Source organism: Thalia democratica, chromosome 9 (genome assembly GCF_965202585.1).
Source record: "Thalia democratica chromosome 9, ktThaDemo2.hap1.1, whole genome shotgun sequence".
In the NCBI taxonomy this organism is placed as follows: Eukaryota; Metazoa; Chordata; class Thaliacea; order Salpida; family Salpidae; genus Thalia; species Thalia democratica.
The window spans coordinates 31,501,137-31,519,921 of NC_139173.1; the positions used below are offsets into that span (position 1 = coordinate 31,501,137).

At 27.0% G+C, this 18,785-nt stretch overlaps 2 protein-coding genes across 2 annotated transcripts; both read right to left on the reverse strand.

Annotated features, from left to right (window-relative positions):
* Positions 1-180: 180 nt before the first annotated feature.
* On the reverse strand, positions 181-3,150 carry LOC145844620 (solute carrier family 22 member 16-like). Its single transcript, XM_082952017.1, has 4 exons — positions 3,028-3,150; positions 2,351-2,459; positions 829-1,047; positions 181-305 (listed from the first exon to the last, which is right to left on the reverse strand). Exons 1-4 carry the CDS (start codon positions 3,131-3,133, stop codon positions 212-214), a joined length of 528 nt encoding a protein of 175 aa, XP_082808143.1. The 5' UTR covers positions 3,134-3,150; the 3' UTR covers positions 181-211.
* Positions 3,151-3,552: 402 nt separating this feature from the next.
* Positions 3,553-12,281, reverse strand: LOC145845194 (organic cation transporter protein-like). Its single transcript, XM_082952617.1, has 10 exons — positions 12,139-12,281; positions 11,586-11,681; positions 8,115-8,241; positions 7,731-7,834; positions 6,652-6,806; positions 6,384-6,508; positions 5,967-6,071; positions 5,730-5,807; positions 4,061-4,146; positions 3,553-3,643 (listed from the first exon to the last, which is right to left on the reverse strand). The coding sequence occupies exons 1-10, from the start codon at positions 12,279-12,281 to the stop codon at positions 3,553-3,555; spliced, it is 1,110 nt and encodes a 369-aa protein (XP_082808743.1).
* Between the last annotated feature and the right edge of the window lie 6,504 nt (positions 12,282-18,785).

The following is an 18,785-nucleotide window of genomic DNA, read 5'->3' on the forward strand; positions in this document are numbered from 1 at the left end:
AAATGTTAACAAACTAATTGAAAATGTAAACTTAAGTACCACGTGATGTAACAAACTTTAAAAAAAAAGATAAAACAATGTGTCGCTTTTTAGCTCTAGTTTTATCGAAAAGAAATGACTTGTTTATTGAACTGATAAAGAAACAATAACAATTATCCTAAAACATTCTGGACCCGACACAAACTGCATATTTTGGTTAAATATTTAGTAACTAAAGTCGAACCATACTGTTTGTATGTGTTTCATTTTTCTCACCATTTTCTTCGATGTTTTCAGAAATGTTCGCTTGATTTTGTTTCGGTAACCTGCATAAATAAAAAGATAAAACTTTAACAGAACTTAAGAATTAATACAACAACCTCTAAGATATAAATTTGTTTAAGTTTTAAACAATAAGAATTAAAAATTTAAAAGTGGTAAAATTTAGAACTGACTATATCAAACGTTATAATGTTAAGCTAATACACTATAGAAACATGAATAATTTTAAAACTGTTATACAAAATAATGTTAGCATCACTACAAGTGAGCTTTTAGTAGACCAAGAACAGAAAAAAATCAAAGTGTGAATTAACTGCTCAAGATTAAAAAATAAACATAAAAAAGTGAACACGCAATTTTTTTTTTAAATGAAAAACAATCCTTCTATGTTTGTAAAAGTTATAGTATTTTTATAAAATTGTTTATCAAAAAAAAAATACTACTATAACTATAAAACTAGAAAAAAAGTTGCTACTAAACAAAAAGCTTAAAGTCAGTTTTGACTACACATTATCAAAAAAGTAAACATAAAGTAAAAAACATAATTTTTTTAACATTCGAACAAACCTTCCGTGTTTGTAGAAATACTCCGCCTCCCCCACCGTCGCCATCATGTCCACCCCGGTGGTTTCCGGGAACCCCATGGTTACCATGGCGCCGATGACGGCTATCAGGCAGTTGATGGTGCCAGGCAACCACGGGACGGTTTCTTTGAAGGTGAGTAGCAACGGGGCGATGATGGAACCGATGTTGCCCACCACCGACGCCAAGCCCACCGCGTTCGTTCTGTTTGTGAATTATAATTTGTTCCTGTTTGTTTTATTCGCAGTTTTTATCATAGTTAGCATTGTTCTATTAAAAAAAAAATGTTGTGTAATTAACTAAAGACATATTTTAGTTTACTAGGATTTTTATTGAACTGACTCTGATTTAATCAAATTGATTTTCACATTTGGCAATGTTTTTTTAACGAAAAATAAGGTTAGTTTCAAAATAAAAATCAGCATACATGGTATTTTGTTTGCTAATGTAAAAAGGGGTTTGTCCTTAAATAAGAAACGTTTCGTTTTATTTGTGTTTATTTTATTTGCAACTTTTATCGAGAACCCGTTTATTAATTTGTATTTTTGATTGCACTTGTCGTTTAGAATACGTTTTAATATTAGTTTATGTTTTTTTTTTAATAATTTTTATTAACTAAGTTTTTAATTATAGCTTCAGTTCTTTCTATTTGTACGTTGTGATTAGTTTTTCAATGTAAAATAAGGTCTATTCATTTAGGTTATGCTTTACTATATTAATATTTCTTTATTTTCTATTACATCGAATACACCTTTTTCTTAATTTAAGTCCTGAAAATTCTAACAATTAACATACTTTTTAATATATTTTCTAATATGAAAAAAAATGTTAAATCTCTAAAAACAAAGTTTAGTAGAGTTAGTATATCTTTATTGAGTTATGTAATAACAACTGTGGTTTTTATCGAATGTTTCGAATATAACTATTTTGTTTTTTACAATTATACCAAAAAAATAAATTAAGCTTAATATACGAACTTTTTGGTTTTAAATATAGTCAACTAAATAATTTTAATTTTTTGCTGTATTTAACTGTAGCTGATACTTAATTTTTGTGCAAAAGATATTTACAAAAGTTAATTAAAATCTATTTTTTTAACTTAAACAAAATATTGTTTAGAAACTTTTGTTAGTTTGATTGACTTTCGGTATGAAAACAAGTGCAATAAATAACATCTTAAGAAGTTTTATAAACCTATCAATGTACAAAGTTTTATAAGTTTCATTCAATGGCCTAAAATTATTTTCAAATATTTGTTAACTTTATTGTTGTAGTTAAATAAACAATTAAGATAGTAAGTGTTGTTTTATAAATTTCTTAAAGCTTACTTATTATAGGTTGTAACCAATTAATAGAGCTTTTCTTCTAATATAATAAATTGAAAATTTTTTTTAGCCTTTCAAACATATATGCAAAGTAAAATCTCAACCAGTATAAGCAAAAAATTTTAGTAAATTTTTATTTAAATAAATTTTCACGTCAAATGTATAAAAAATTGAAAACTCACCTTAGCACAGTTGGGAACAATTCGGCTATGAACTGATAAACTATCGCGTATGCCCCGGCAATAAAGCACTTTGTCATCATTGAAAACACTATAACTGCCGTTTCCGCACCTAAATGAAACGTACGAAATTAGTTTGGATATTTTCTAAATAAATTTACTCTAAAAATTTATCAAAATACAAAACATAACACAACTGTCCGCTCACTGACATGGTTAAGAAACACTTGAATTTATACTAGAGCTTACAGTTAAACAATTTCAAATATCATTTACGAAAAATTAAAACGCTATGGTAAAAACAAAATGTTCCAACTGTTAGTTATTTTCGGAAACTTTTTCCTTGACTTATGATAATTAAGTGGTTTAATTTACCTACAAAGAAGCTTTTTTTCGAATTCTAATGACAAAAACCTACCCTATATCACCTTTACTAAAGCAGAAGATATAAAATATTTTTTTTTAAGTTTAACCACTAAAACAATGAAACCTAAGCAAACAACTGTTAAGTTTTCACAATGTCACAACAAAATAATCACAATTTTCACACAAGAATTCATTATCATACACATAGTTAAAACCCTCATCAAGCCTTTTCTGATAAAACTCTGGCAAGTTCTTCCTCAGCCCGGAATTTTTTCTAAAAACTTGGGTAATTCCCTTAATCGTGCAAAACGTACTTTTGTTATCGTGTCCGAACTGTTCGCAGAGGATGGTGACGACGAGGCACAGACCGCACAGGAGGAGCATTGTGACCAGCATCAGCTTCCGCCCCGTCCGCTCCATGAACAACAGGATGATGACGTAACTGATCAGCTCCACTGCGCCGTCTGGTGGTTAATAAAGTTGTGTAAGTTTTTATGTATTTTTTGTTTGAATAATTTAAAAATCCGTTGTGTGTCTGGAAAGTTTTGAAGGTTGATTTTATAACAAATGAGGGAGTAAAACAGTTAGTTTTCAAAAAAGTGTTATTCTTTGATTTAGTTTAGATCAAAAACTGAGTTTTTCGTCTTAAAAGTTTTAAGGACTTCATATCTAAAAATACTTCACAGAAAAAGCATAATCAATCGGTCATTTTAAAAATAGTATCTGAATACTGAGTTTTTCTAAAAAACTGTTATTTCTTTAGCTTATTTAAGTTTTATAAATTTTACCGCAACAAACAACTTATATATGACAACAAATCAACAGGAACAGTAAAAGTTTTACTCGCATAAGGTGTTGTTGACGAAAATATTTCCCTGTAGAGTGTCGGCGCTGTAAGACACGCCGTAGTACACTGCACTGGTTACGAACCTGTTCGGAACAATGAGTATAATAATTTAAAATAATAGATTTTTAATATAAATACAAAAAGTAAGTTTGGAATTCGTTTGTTAAGTTGCTACTGGTTCACAGAGCCTACACAATTCATATACAGTATAAGTTCACCTGTATACTAAATCACTGTTCTAGTAAAACAGGTTTCCATTAGAAATGTATGTCATTTTGCCATTCTTAAAACGAAAAAGTTGTTTATTTGGTTGTTTATTTTTCTTTTCACTACTTTAACATAAGTTAATTATTTTTTATGTCATTTTCGTTAAACATTTTTGTAAGAAAGATGTTAACTTTTATATCGTTTTTTTTAACACGTACTTTTACTAATTTTCAAAACATATTTTATTTCATACAGTGAAAATTTATACAATTTACTGCTGCATCATAACAAACCAGAGAGCCATAGACAAAAAGAGCATATTTCTTATTCTTTTCGTTCGGAATAAATCTAAAATTGAGGCTTCTTCTATTGTTTCAACCTGGAAAAATGTCTAGTTTAAACCAAGTTTCTATAAGCACATGAATACTAAACTAACACTTGATAGTATGATAGATGATTGCTTTATTTATGTAAATTTTAGAAATACTGCTTCAATATTTACTTGCTTATGTGAAAGAGTTTAACTAGTCATCATATAGAACTTAGAGCTTTAGTAAGCATATTTTTCTTTAGTTAATTGCATTAATACCAACTTTGTATAAATTTTAGTTTATTACAGCTTTTTAATGGTACAATTTTTAACCCGTTTTGCAGTGAAAACAGCAAAATCTTATAGTAAATTTTATGAATATTTATATTCTTCACTTGAGTTGGTTTCCTTGTTTTATTTGTTTTAACCAAGTATATTATTGATTAAAAGGACAAGATTTAAAAAAGTTCTTTAAAGCTACGATGATTTAAAAACTATCAAAATTTGTTATTGTTTGAAAAGTTAAGAAGAAAGAAGTTAATAATATAATGTAAGATACCGTACGTCGTTTTATGTGTCTTATTATTAAAAAAACAAATAAGATTACAGGTTTATAAATTGTGTATGTGATAATCATAATAATATTAACCTCCGCTCGTAACAAAACAAAAATAAGCTTTGATAATATTTTATTGATTACTTGTATTTTTTTACTATAACCAGCTTGTTTAAAAAATGTTTTCTTGTTTTAACTAGCAATACAATATCTTTATGTAACAATTTAGAAAAATTTTCTTATATGGAACCTCAATTCCTTTAGATTAACTTCTGAGAAAAGATGTTTACATAACCTACTTTATAACTTTTTGTTTAAGGCATAAACAAAAAGAGCTGTTTTTATGTTTGTAAACAACCGAAATTTAAACAATGAGTTGTTTTTGTTTCGTTTCAAAGAGAAAAACAACAATGAACTCTTACCATGTAATAAAAAACCTTAATTATTTTTTCAACTTCGAAGTGAATTAATTTCATCAGATATTTAAGTTTAGAGGTTGTGCACTTTTGCTAAATTGTTACATTATATGGAGAAAAACAAACAACTAAAACACTATCTTGTTTAACTTTACATGGTAAAGTCATTAATCTTTAATATTTTTCACAACAAAACGAAATAATACGGTTTTTACAACACTATTGTAACAACCGATTTACTTCAAATATAGTTCATTATTCAGAATAATAACAAATGAGTTAAGTTATTGACTATCAACTTAGTTTATCAATTAGGTAAAGATGAATATTTCAAACTGTTTCAATGCACACTCAATAAAAGCTACTGCTAATAAACAAATCTTAACTTCTTAAAACTTTTAAATCTTTAATCTTAATTGTTTACACAAACACTCAAAAAAGAAAAAGTCAGAAAATTTCAAAAAATAAATTGTACAATAAACATAATTCGTTGGAACAATAATTGAAAAGCGAACAATAATCTGTTTAACTTTCAAGGGCAAACATTTTAATTTTTTGTATCAACTTAAAATATCTGTAATGTTTGTAAACTTTTTATGCAAGATACACCTTGCAGATTTAGTCTGTCATACCAAATCATTGAATAATAAAAAAATATACTTTATATATATATATATAACCTTGGAATTGGAAGCTTTCTCCCAAATTTCCGGTTCGACGATTTTATTACCGTTGAACTTTGCCAGTTTTCTGGTGACCTGAAAATTACAAGAGCTTGTTGATATTCAAAGAGTTTAGAACCTCCAAATAGTTTCTATTACGTCAAAACAAAAAGAATACAAACAATTTCAACAATGAAAAGCTTATAGTTTTATTAAAATATACTGATTTTTAAGTATACAGATATTCTATGTTACCTCTTTAGCTTCTTCAGTTTTTCCCACGGAAAACAACCACCTCGGCGATTCAGGGATGAAAAAAACCACCAGCGGGTAAAGAATGCAAAGAATCGAGAGAACAAACTGAAAGAATAGAATTAAGAATAGTTGATAAAACGCTAAATAATAAAAAATGATTTTTTTATCAACAATTATTTTTTGGTTAAACTATTTTTATTATTGCTTAGTTAATTAAAAAAGTTAAAACTAACTTTAAAATAAAAATATTATTCTTTTGTTTTAAGTAAAATGAAAATATTAAGAAGAAGGAATTTTTTTTTCGAACAACAAAACATCAAAAAGCAGAATAATGATTGACAACAACTTCGTATTTGGTAGAAGTACCAAAGTCTTTTACCCACAATTACTAGTTAAATATTTTAATACAAAACTGACTACAATTTCATGCCAACTTCTCCAATTGTAGGCGATTCCCGACAGAACCATGTACCCAACAGAGTACATTCCCTGAAACCACATTCCCAAAACGTTCCTGTACTTGTTTGCGCAAACTTCCAATACTACAAATTTATGCAAATTATAATTTAGATATAAAAATTTTTACATCAACAATGTTTTTTTATGTAAATTCTAAGAAACGTCAACTTACAACAGTATCATGCAATCTGTTAATTCAACAACTACAATCTCTGCAGAAACTCACGGTACACGTAGCTGGCGAGGAAGATGCCGTACCCGAACGTGGACACGATCATCCGGGTGGCCACGAACCACGCGTACTTGTGGGTGAACGCGGACCCGACCTGGGCCGCGAACGCCAGCACTGTGCTGCTTATCATCACCGTCTTCCTGCCGAACCTGCGAAATACTTCAAAGTTTCAGTTTTCTGAACATTCAATATTTTAATTATCTTAGTTAGTTTTCCGAGAAATTGCTTTTTTTTTTAATAAATACAGAAAATGTTCGTATTTATTTTAAGTAGTACCAAGTGCTTTTTAAGGTGTGTAATTTTTTTCAGTTTTTTTATTAAAAACAAGAAAAATTAATAAAAATATCTATCTCAAAAGTACTGAAAGTGCTACCCCATATACTTACTTTTTTACTAATTACTGTTAGTTTACTAGTACGAAAATAATTGATAATTTATCTATACAACTTGAACTTATACTTTTAAATATGACTCAATTTTAGAAATTTTAGAAAGTTGTTTAACTAAAAGGTCATATAAAGTCTTATAAAGTATTAATAAGCTAGAACTTAGTCTCGCTTAAAAAGACCGCTTGAGCATTTAAACCAGAGTTTCCCTAACTATTTTTAAAAGGCCCTCTAAACAGAGATTAAAAAAGCTATGACCCCCTCCAACAAAATTTCTCAAAAAAGTACCATCAAAAAACCTAAAGCATATTTTATTTTCTTCATCATCAACTCCAAAATAATTAGTGTAAGTTTCAAAACTACCACTAAAAACACTTTAGACCTTTTTTTTGCTCCTGGTCATCAACTCAAAAATATCTAGTGTAAGTTTCAAATTATGACCTCGTGGCCCCTCTTTGGTCATGGCTCCCCTTTGGCCCTTTACTCCTTATAGCTTCCTATATTTCTGTCATGGCCCTCAAGGGGGCTACTTGACCCACTTTGGGAAACCCTGATTTAAACAGTTTAGGTATCTAATTTACTATAAATTTACTTAAACTTACACAACTGCACAAAACGAAGCTTAAAACTAAAACACAAACAACGCAACAATAAACAAATTCAAAATAAAGTAAACAGTGAAGCTACTTGTCCGAAACAATTCCAAACACAACGGATCCGATGAGGACTCCGGCCATGAAGAGAGAAGTGGCAAGCCCGTCCAAAGCGGCCCGGTCGCAAACTAGTTCGAACTGAAAATATTATAAAAAACTACAATGTTAAAGAAACTTTAACTTCATTACTGATAAAGTTACTTGAAAGTTTTTTAACTTTATAATGGGTGTGGTATGGTATGTTTTGTTTAGGATGGCACTGTGCAGCTAAGTAAAACACTTAAGCGAAGTTGAAAATGTTCTACATGCTTGTTAGAACTTTTCAGATGTGAAAACATAAACAAAATATGCTTTTGTTTCTAAATGAATATTTTAGCTGAATAAGAAATTAATCTTTTGATAACAAAACCAAACATACTTCAGTAACAACAGTAGGGGAGAAGAGACTTTTATCGAATTTGTATCCATCTACACAATCTTCAGTATGGTTTCTGTCAATACATTCTACTTGGTTGCTCAATGAACAGTCATCTATATATTTGTACCTAAAAAACAAAAGAGTCTTTAAGTTAAAAATTCAAACATAAAAGTATAGAGTATGTTGAAAATATTAGACTTAAAGAAATGTTTAATTAATTATAATATATAATTTTTGGTGGAGCTATCCGTACTAGTCTTGTTAACTGAAGAGCTCATTGAAGGGACACTAGTTTAAAAAACTTGCAATAAGACTTAGATTAACTTTAAAAAGGTAATAAGTTACATTCGTTTTCATTATTGTTTCAATTTTGACTACAATAAAATAAAATGAAATCTCTGCTGTACGTATACTCTATAGCTGTGAACATTTGTTAAAAAACCTAATTACGAGCACCTTTTAACTACAGTGAATAAATATATTTATACCGCTGCAATCAATAGTAGTTGTTTTTAAACAAAAGTGTTGCTCATACTTTTTTGTAGTATTTATAACTTTGCTATTTCTGTTAGCGTTGTACCAAACAATGACGTAATAGTTGTAATAAACGTGAGTCGTCATGCCACGCGTGAGAACACAAGTCAATTGCTTCCTCTAGAAAAGAGGTGGGAAAATAAAAGATTGCAGGCAAACTTAACAGAAAAATCTGGTCTGCGAAGAATGGTTTGGTTTGAAAACAACTTGTTCAAAATTTTTTTTTTTTTTTTTTTTTAAATACTTAAATGTGAATAGTTTTATTCACAGTTTTAAGTAGAGCTTATTAAATGGTTTTTTATAAACTGTTTTACTTTAAAATATTTATTTATTTATTTTTATATTACAAGTTTGAAAAACTATACAGCCTGTAAAGGTCTTACGCAGCTGGCGAAAAAGTTTTTCTTGTAAATCTAGATAAGTACTAAAAATCTTCTCTACTCTACAATATTGATATACAACATAAAAATTTCAAAACTATTATATCCTCTAATATTTGCGCTCTTTAACTTTTAAATAGCTTTGTTTTTAAATAGATGAAACTCTATTTTTACTGTACAAAAGGCCCTAGCTAAACTTTTAGTAGTGAGATGTTATTTAAATACTGTTTATCAAAACTTAGATTAGCAATAACATATTTTTATAAAAACTCGACCAAAGCAGTACTCAATAACTTGTTTAGTTTGTATAGAAAACCATAAGTTTTACACGTGACTTTACACTTAGACATGGTTGCCGTTCTCTTTTGCTGATCTTATAAAATAAATCTTATGATAATATAATATTCTAAGCGATATAAGAACTTTGGTTAGCTTAAAATTTTATATGATAAATAAAAATTAAACTGTATACAAGCTTAGTTATTTGAAAGGCTTAAAAGTGAAATCATTTGAAATATCTGTCAACCAAGCTTGTTTGTTACAACAGCTTGTGCCAACTTTAAGTGACAAAATTCCGATACATTAAACTTGTGTTGAAAAATTTAAAATAAACAATAAACTTTAATTCTAAACGCTTAAAGTGGTTTGTAAAATTATTACAAACTTTAAAATACTAAAGGAAATATTTGTAATCAGTAGAAACTTTAATAAAAAACTTTTGTTTACCAAAGTGGTTTATTTTTTAGTTGCACCAGCTGAAGATTCAAGACAATCTTTTTTGTCTTTATGAAACATATGTTTTGGAATTTTTAAAATAGCATTTTCCTAATAAACTGTATATATTTATATATATACACATATGATGAAGTGTTTAAAGTTACAGTTAAAGTTCTCGATGCTTTATTAATAAAGCAGAGCAAATTGTATTTCAAACAAAAACAGACACTGCTTACGTTTGTTTAGAGTTTTTTATTTTACAAACAAACTGTCGTTGGAAGCCATAAGAAGTTTAAATACAAAGAAAATTTCTTCAAAGTTCGCAAGTATTACGACTAAATAATTGAAATTAACTTTTATTTGTATTAATCTCACACGTACTAAGCGTATGTATATATTTTTACCTTTTAGATAAATATATATAAGTTTGTTACAAGATATAAAAACTTGCAGTTTTATTGCTTGTATGAAACAATTTTACTGTTTTTTTTGAATTCGACTATATGCAAAAAAATTTATATATGCATATATATATATATATATAGAAATAAGTTGATAAACTTAATAAATTGAATTTTTTAACTCATAGCCCACCTTAAGGACTTTTTTAATAAAAAAGATTGTTACAAGATGTAAAAACTTGCAGAACTCAAGTTTCGTGCCTACGCACTCCTCAACTGCAAAACAAGTTCAAAATAAAGCACAAAACAAAACACTCAAATGAAAATTTAAAATTTGCGCATAAATACATTACAACGTAATTTTAAAACTGTTAAAAATCATGCGAACGGCTTGTGCAAAAGCTAACTTCCCAATCGACAATAAACTGGCAGAAATTCATAAAACTTCAGTGAGTGACTACAAACTTGAACAGAAAATTGAATAAAATAAAAACAAGATAAAAACTAAAATAGAAGTTGAAATTTAATTTGTTATAAGGTAAAATTAGAATTTATTAAACTTCAAAAACGATTTTTTATATGTCACATAAAAGAGAACAGCCTATAGCTGACGACAATAGCCCGATATGTAAGCTGTGTCTCAAAGAAGCAACAACCGTTGTGTATGCACTAAAAGATAAAACCTCCCTAAACAAAAGAAACGAGTTTGTATCGTCTTGTAGACCATATTATTCAATTTTCTGTTCAAATTTGTAGTCACTCACTGAAGTTTTATGAATTTTTGCCAGTTTATTGTCGATTGGGAAGTTAATTCTTGCACAAGCACTTTTGCATCATTTTTAACAGTTTCAAAATTACGTTATAATGTATTTATGCTCAAATTCTAAACTTTCATTTGAGTGTTTTGTTTTGTGCTTTATTTTGAACTTGTTTTGCAGTTAAGGAGTGCGCAGGCACGAAACTTGAGTTCTGCAAGTGTTTACGTCTTGTAACAAACTTTTTTATCAAAAAAGCCCTTAAGGTGGGCTCTGTGTTGAAAAATTAAATTTATTAAGTTAATCAACTTATTTCTACATATATAAAATTTATTGCAAGTAGTCGAATTAAAAAAAAAGGAAAATTGTTTCATACAAACAATAAAACTGCTTATAATCTTCTGCTGTTAATTCTTGTTTTTTCGAAATCGAAAAATTGCAATAAACTATTTAAAAGCCCTTTAAGTCGGCTCTTTGGAAGTTGATTTAGTTTATCTATTTCTACACTTTTTTTATATGTATATATGTGTTTTTTAATATTTGCTGTAGAAGTAAGTATAAAGCAAAAATATAGTTTGATAGAATAATGCTGGAAAAAAAATTGAAAAACATTTATTTTATACAATCTATTTTTAAGCGTTCCGCAAATAAACTTGTGAAAAAATGTAAAAACTATACGCTCACCTCTTACAGTGATTATAACCATCTTCTTCATAAGGAACAGTTAAATTTAGTATTTCGTTTTCAGAATAATTTGATTCGTTCAGAGCAGATTTGCATCTAAAAACAACTAGAAATTAAATAAAAAACTACAATGATTACAAACACATGGTACTAAGTTACTTTTAAAAAATTTTATGAAATTTTCACAACAGTTTTGTAAAGCTGAAAATCCAAACCGTCTTAGATTCAATTATTTAACTTTAATTAATAAAGTTACATTAGTTTAAAGAGTCTTAGTTAAACACATTTTGTTGTTTTTATAATTTAGAAAATTTGATAGTTTTATCTTTATTAAACTTTAACATAAGCCTTGTTTTAAGCGAAAAAAGTTTTAATTTAGGCCTTGCAAAAGACTTCGATTCAACAAAAACACAAGATTAAAAAAAACAAAACAATAATTTACGAAATAATAGAACTTTTGCTATTACTCTTAGCAAACATTTAAGAGTAAAAACACATGTAGAAGACTTTTTAAAGCAATAAAAATGTCTACGAAGAAAAAAAAAACACGTACCTGAAATCTGGGGTGTAGTTTATGAAAACCGGGCACATTTCGATCATGGCCGTGAAAACTGCCACATACCCGATGATCAGGCCCAGGACTTTCTGGGATCTTCCAAAGTTACCGACGTCCTCGAGAACGATTTCGTAGTCCATCGTTTGTAGTGGTGGTGAGAATTATGACGTAGTTAAAATGTTTTGTTGCCTTGGCTTTGAACTTTACTGCTGAAACTATAAAAACTAGTGGCTGTAAATACTCTGTGAAAATTAAATTTTATGGTTTTCTTTTGTTTTATCTCTTTTTAAGGTAACGTGAGTTTTAAAACTAAACGAGTTTATATAAAAGAAGATGTTTTTGAATTATTAACTTCTTACAAAGTTAAGAAAAAAGTTTGCCAAAAAATTTTTAATTTAAAAGTTTGAAACAGAACGAGCAAGAAAAATGCCAATAAAATATAAAAGTGTTTGTTATTAAAAAAAATCTTGTTTACATTTTTGGAACCGCAAATTTATTTTGGATAAGTGTGTAACATCTATATGACGTATATCAACAAAAGTTGAAACCAATATAAAAATAACTCGACGTGAAAGTTCTGGAATGTAAATAAATAAATCAAATGTTGAAAAGGAAAACAAACTTTTTAATAATTGAAACAAATAAAACCAAAACGGCTGTAATATACAGCTGTTTATCAGTAAACCTTTGAATTATTTGTATCATACCGGAAATAACTTTTGTTTTGAGCAATTATAAGAAGTTTGTTACGGTTATATCGTTTAAAAAAATTATTAGTGCAAGATACTGTCAATGTGCGCTAATTTTTTTTAATATTATTTCTTTTGTTTAATTCTTTTACTTGTTTTAAATTATGAGTATTATATCTACTATTACTGTATAATACGAACTAATATCAATCAAATCACAGGGTATTTAAAAATATTTAAAAAAGATCTTTTTATGAATAAATATAAGTATATGTTGTTAATAGTTTTTTTATTCCTCTATATATACTTTTTTGTTATTCTATAAACAAAGAGCTTTCAGTTTTATAAATTTTTCTCTACTTTTACTTACTTTAACCGTGTTTGATAAGAATCACACCTTCAAAAGAATCAATAGTTATTACAATTAGAATAATTATTATAAAACATTTAAAACAAAGAACTTTTAATAATTTGAGTTTTTGTCAGACAAAATGTTAAAATTTACTATGAAATATCTTTAAACTTCAACCACTCAACTACATCAACAAAGTTGTTTACTACTTTTTATATCTTATATCTGAATGAAACTGTCTTAACAAACTAAAATGTTTGAAGTATCGATTTTTACTCGGCTAACATAAGTGAGAAAAAAAATCAAATACATACAGACTACAAAAAATTAAAATTCTCAAGTTAAAAAAACTTCGGCACAAATTCAAACTTAAACTGGCATGTAGTTCTAGTTAACTCTAAAAACTAACAAACCAGTTCATAAACTACTAAGCACGTACTTTTGAGTCATTATAACTCATGAAATATTACTGAGCTGTTAAACAAAAAATGACGTTTTTGTTTATTCTTGTAAAGACGTAAGAAATATTTGTAATTCTAATAAAATGAAGCTTGAAATTTTTTTATAAACATCCTAAACCTCCTAATCACGGAAATTATAAATGTATGCACATTGCATTTTCGTTATTTTATACCTGCATAAAGCAAAAAAAAAGAGAAGAAAGTAATTAAAAAAGTTTTCTTAAGAAAAAATCACTCAGTTAAGTTGATAGTTTTTGCAGAAAAATAAACTACCCTACACCTAAATTGACTTTCAAACTATTTTATTCCCACGTTTAAAGCAACTGATATTGATCGTTTTGATTCATGCAGATTTTAAACTTCGTTCCGCTTGATCGCACACCCAAGTGTGAACAGACTTCATTTCGATTGAACAATGAATTGGCAAACCGCGAGCCAGCAAATTGCCTGTGACGTAACAAACAAAAATCTGCTTACAGAATTTGAAAAGTCTTGAAGTCGTTTATTGTGTTGTTTTATTTGAGATTGTGGTTTGATTCGCTTATAAAATAAAAATAATAATCTTCAAAGAAAGTTTATTTTTTTATGAGATTTTATGCTAAAATTTTTCGTAGAAATACAGAAATAACCTTAATAACTGTTTAAATAAGTGTAGTCTGCTCAAAAGTAAACTTTTAAAGTTTTGACAAAACAAAAAATTAACTGAGATTTTTAAACTTTTCTGAAAACGCTTATATTTTTATTATAAATTTGTATTTGTAATTGGCTCACTGAACAGTTGTTAAAATTAAAAGTAAACCGGCTTAGCTTAAAGTTTTAATTGTTTGTTGTGTAAAAAAACTGATTACTCGAAACAATTTTGATATACTCCTGTATTAGATAAAGATTTAGATAAAAAAATTACAACACTTAAACTTCAAACTTAGAATGCTTCATTTCGCTGAATGTACTTGTTTCTGACAAAGAAGAATGTAAAAAATATTCTCAAAGAAAAAGTAAAAAACGTAAATAAAGCTGCAATGATTTTTTAAGTACAATACTTATTTATTAAACTATACTTAATGAAAAATATAAGCTACAATTTATTTTTAGTTAACAAAAAGATTTTTAGCTTTGAAAAGTTCGTCGGTATGTATATAGTTTAAATTTCTTGTTTTGAAGTTTATGATACTTTAAGTTAAATGAACAACATCAAAGTAAGTTTTAACATTCTAAACGAAATTCGTCTCTCTTTATTTTAATTATTAACCAAAACCATCACTATTTGAACAAACAGTTGTAAAAGATAATGCACTTTGGTAATGTATAAACAAAATAAAACATAAACAAGTGCAACTTTTTTATCTTTAAACTTTAATGTTACATAAAACTAATTTAAACTAAGATAGAAAATTTACAGAATAAGCACTGTCTTTATTAAAAAAAAAAGTTTTAAACTGTTTGAATACGTACAACTTTCTACAACACAAAATCAAAGTTTACTAAGGCTTTTAGAACAAGCCAACTACATTTTAGAAAACAAAAAGTTTTTGCGATGATTCATTGTTTTTATGGCAAGTTTTTTTCGTTTTAATTGCAATAGACGTTCCTTGTTGCGAGCAATTAAGTTGATTGGTTGTTAAATATCGCTCAAGTTTATTCTCAGTGTTTTACAAGTTTTCGTGGTTAAATATTTCTTTAACTTTTTCTAACTGAAAATTAATTGAAACAAAATTTAGCGTTCTTTAAGTTGTTTCGAAATTTAACTTAAAAAAACTGCAGCAGTCTGAACTGAAATAATTTTTTTGAAATAGAAATGTTAAGTTTTAAACTCAACAACTTTTCACTTTAGAGTTTTTGTAAAAATAAAATATATACTAAGATTTTACATAAAATAAGTATAGTAATGCACTTATAACAAAAGCTTTCAAAACTTTTCTTTAAAAAAAGATTTATATGAAAACCAAACAGTGTTTATACTTTCGTTCTACACCTTTATTATGAACACAACGTCTTTAATATTCAAGAAAAACAAAAAAAAAGGTCAAAAAAAGTTTAAAAATTCTTATCTAGCTTTTATCACTTTGATCTAGCGAAAAGTGCCGACCTCTCTGAAATTAACATAAAGCTATAACAAGCATAATTTTAAAACAAACAACTATCAAAAATGACATTTCTTTTGTTTTCTCATAATCGTTGCTTATAATAAATAATGCTTAACAAAAAAAAAAACTAATTTTATTTTGTTGTAAAATATTCTTAGCAAAACAAACAATTTAGAGTTTTTAATTGCAATAACTGAAAATACTGAAAATACTGAAATTTAAAAATCTATAAGTACCAGTAAATAACACAAATTAAAATATTCAGTGCATAAAAAATAAATCATAAGCAAGAAACTCAAGCAAGACAATCAATAAGAACTGATGTAAAGTACTTAAGGCTTGTTATTACTATATTCGTCAACAAAGAGATTTTTTCTTTTTCTCTAAAGTTTACAATGTCGCTAAATGAGCACACTAGTAGTGATTATTTTTTTTAATTTAGATTTTAAGAAAGCGTCTCATACTTCAGAAAATTTTGTTGATTCATAGTTTGAACATAATATATAAACTATTGTTACTTAAGTATGAAATCGTTTTAAAATTTAACTTGTTTAAAGAAAAAAGCTTTTAGCTAGCACTAAAATGGAAAATTCTTCATCTTAAAAATTAGTGGTACACTGATGGTCGTTGATTAATTTTTGGATATAAATGTTAATTTATCTTAGGTTTTTCATATTTACAGCTTGTAAGCTTGTTTATACATCAAAATACCCAGCTTATGTCAACATAAAAAGTTTTTTTAAGAGAAAATTTGTTTTTAGATGTTTTACAAGTTTGTTATAAATAGCTACATTAACTTACTTTTTATAATAAATATTTTTAAATCAAATCAAAAGGCTTATTTTGTCTTATTGTTGTTTTCCAATTAGTATCGTTAATTTGGTTTATTGTAATTTAGTATGTTAATACAGCTTACAGTTTAAAACTATATCAACAATAATCTAAAATCAATTTAGATCATATCAGTCTTCTGCGGGCCACAGTTACTTAAAGTATTTTTTTTAACAATAAAATTAACTTTTCAATTAAAATTAAGATAGAGTAAGCAATACTATTACTAATGATAACTAATTAATAAATTAAGAGTCTAATCGTGAGATTGTATAGCACATTTTTTTTAAGTTCTTTTGAAACAGTATGTTTTTAGCTGAAAAGTAAACCGCAGGCCGCATGCTTTTGCTTTAAGGGCCAAACTTGACCCGCGGACCGTAGTCTGCCGAAACTTGGATTAGAGTACTTTTTATTATTTTTATTCCTTGATGTCCAAAGTTTTACCGATGATTGTGGATTTTTAATGCAATAAGTTGTTTTTATGTTTTACTTAAGTTATGGACCGGATAAAATAGTTTAAATAACTAAAGATAATCACTATGATCAGCCAATAAATATCTGAGCTCAATTGCTATGATTTAATTTTTTTAAGTAAACTGTGTTAAAAACTTCATAAACAATAAAGTTAACAATAGCTTTGTATTCTATAATAAATAAATTATTTAATACAATAGTATAACTATGTTAGAAATCATGTCTTTCTATGATAGCACTCATACATGCTTAAAGTTTACTAAAAAGCTACTATGAAACTAATAGTTAGTTTTGAGGTTAACTTAATTTAATTTATTTGAAAATGCAATAAAGGAGAAAAATACAAGTACTAGAGTTTAAATTACATGATATTACAAAAAACAAAGTACATCACAACCAAGACTTCAGGTAAAAATTATCAAAATGTATGATCTACTGACTAGTTCTGTTCTGAAATTAATTTCTTTCAAGTCTAACAAGTTAATTTTTAGTCTTTCTTCATTGCTCAAATTATTCTTTGATTAAATTAAATCTATTCAAAACTGTAATATGAAACCTAACTAATTTTTAAAATGTTTGAACAAAAAATAATACGCATAAAAGAAAAGTAGACTAAGAGTTCGTATTTTCATGGTTATGTTATTCAATTTGGTTCTTAGACAAATCAAAAAATCTTTCTTGGTATAACTTTGCATAAGTAAAGCATTCTGCAAAAGTCTATGTATAATAATTTTAGTAAATCGTTATGTACAAAGACTGGAGAGGTAGCCCAAACCGTACAGGATATACTATAAAACGAAGTATAGATTATTAAAGGATATATACGAAGGACAGATGATTTAAGAAGTTTAAATCGTTGAACAAAAAAAAAGCAAGAGAAAAAAAAATACTGGAGTCTCATCAAAAGAAGGAAGAAAGTTTACTTTGATAAAATCAACATACACTTTTTTATCTACTTAAAGGAAGTATATGCCAATGAAATGAGAATTGAAAATTCACCTGTAATATTTTTAAATTCTATAAAAACGGAAACATGTTTATAGATATTTGGATACCTTTAGATAAGAATATAGATTAAATAGGTTATTATGATTTGTAAAAGTTTTTAATACTAGGGATTTGTTTATGCTTGATTGTTTACTTGTGTCTTTTTAGGGGAATTTTTGTTATAAATTATATATATGAAATTTATTTTTTAAAGATGAAAGTTTTGTTTCAACCAAAAAATGACTGTTATTCATTTCAAATAATTCGATCAGAATCCGGTAGATCACTACATAGGACGTTCTTGTGAGTAAGACGTTGAAAAAGCTTTTTATGAATGCTTTGTATGAATTTATTAAATTGTTTACAAATTTCTTTTTATATTATAAATGGTTTATTCGGTATATTAGAATTTTATTGTTATATTTAAAACGGTGCTGATGATAATTATTTTAAATAACTTTTTTTTTTATGTTTAACTGTATAGAAAATTAAAAAAAAAGTAGGTAAAATTTGTATTTAAAGGGTTTATATAAAGTATAAATCTTATCGTTCTTTAATCGTTTTGTTTGTTTAAAGAAAAGTATAATTTAAGTATATAACAGTTTGTTAAAAAAAGTTTTGTTTAGGGATTAGAAGACAGGTAGCTTACTATTTTTTACTGTCCTATTTTTAATAGTAGTTTAAGATTCTATAAATTTAAAGGAAGTTTTACTTAGCTTAAACTATAAATAAAAAATATTCTGGTAAGAATTAAAAAAAAGCCTTT

Excerpts from the sequence above, each read along its gene's own strand:
- LOC145844620 (XM_082952017.1), bottom strand. The coding sequence starts at position 3,133 with ATGGAGCGGACGGGGCGGAAGCTGATGCTGGTCACAATGCTCCTCCTG. Across the intron at positions 1,048-2,350 it reads TTGTTCCCAACTGTGCTAAG|AACGAACGCGGTGGGCTTGG; the intron begins GTGAGTTTTCAA and ends ATTCACAAACAG. Across the intron at positions 306-828 it reads TATTTCTACAAACACGGAAG|GTTACCGAAACAAAATCAAG; the intron begins GTTTGTTCGAAT and ends TTATTTATGCAG.
- LOC145845194 (XM_082952617.1), bottom strand. The coding sequence starts at position 12,281 with ATGGACTACGAAATCGTTCTCGAGGACGTCGGTAACTTTGGAAGATCC. Across the intron at positions 6,072-6,383 it reads GAAGTTGGCATGAAATTGTA|TTTGTTCTCTCGATTCTTTG; the intron begins GTCAGTTTTGTA and ends CTATTCTTTCAG. Across the intron at positions 4,147-5,729 it reads AGAAAGCTTCCAATTCCAAG|GTTGAAACAATAGAAGAAGC; the intron begins GTTATATATATA and ends ACATTTTTCCAG.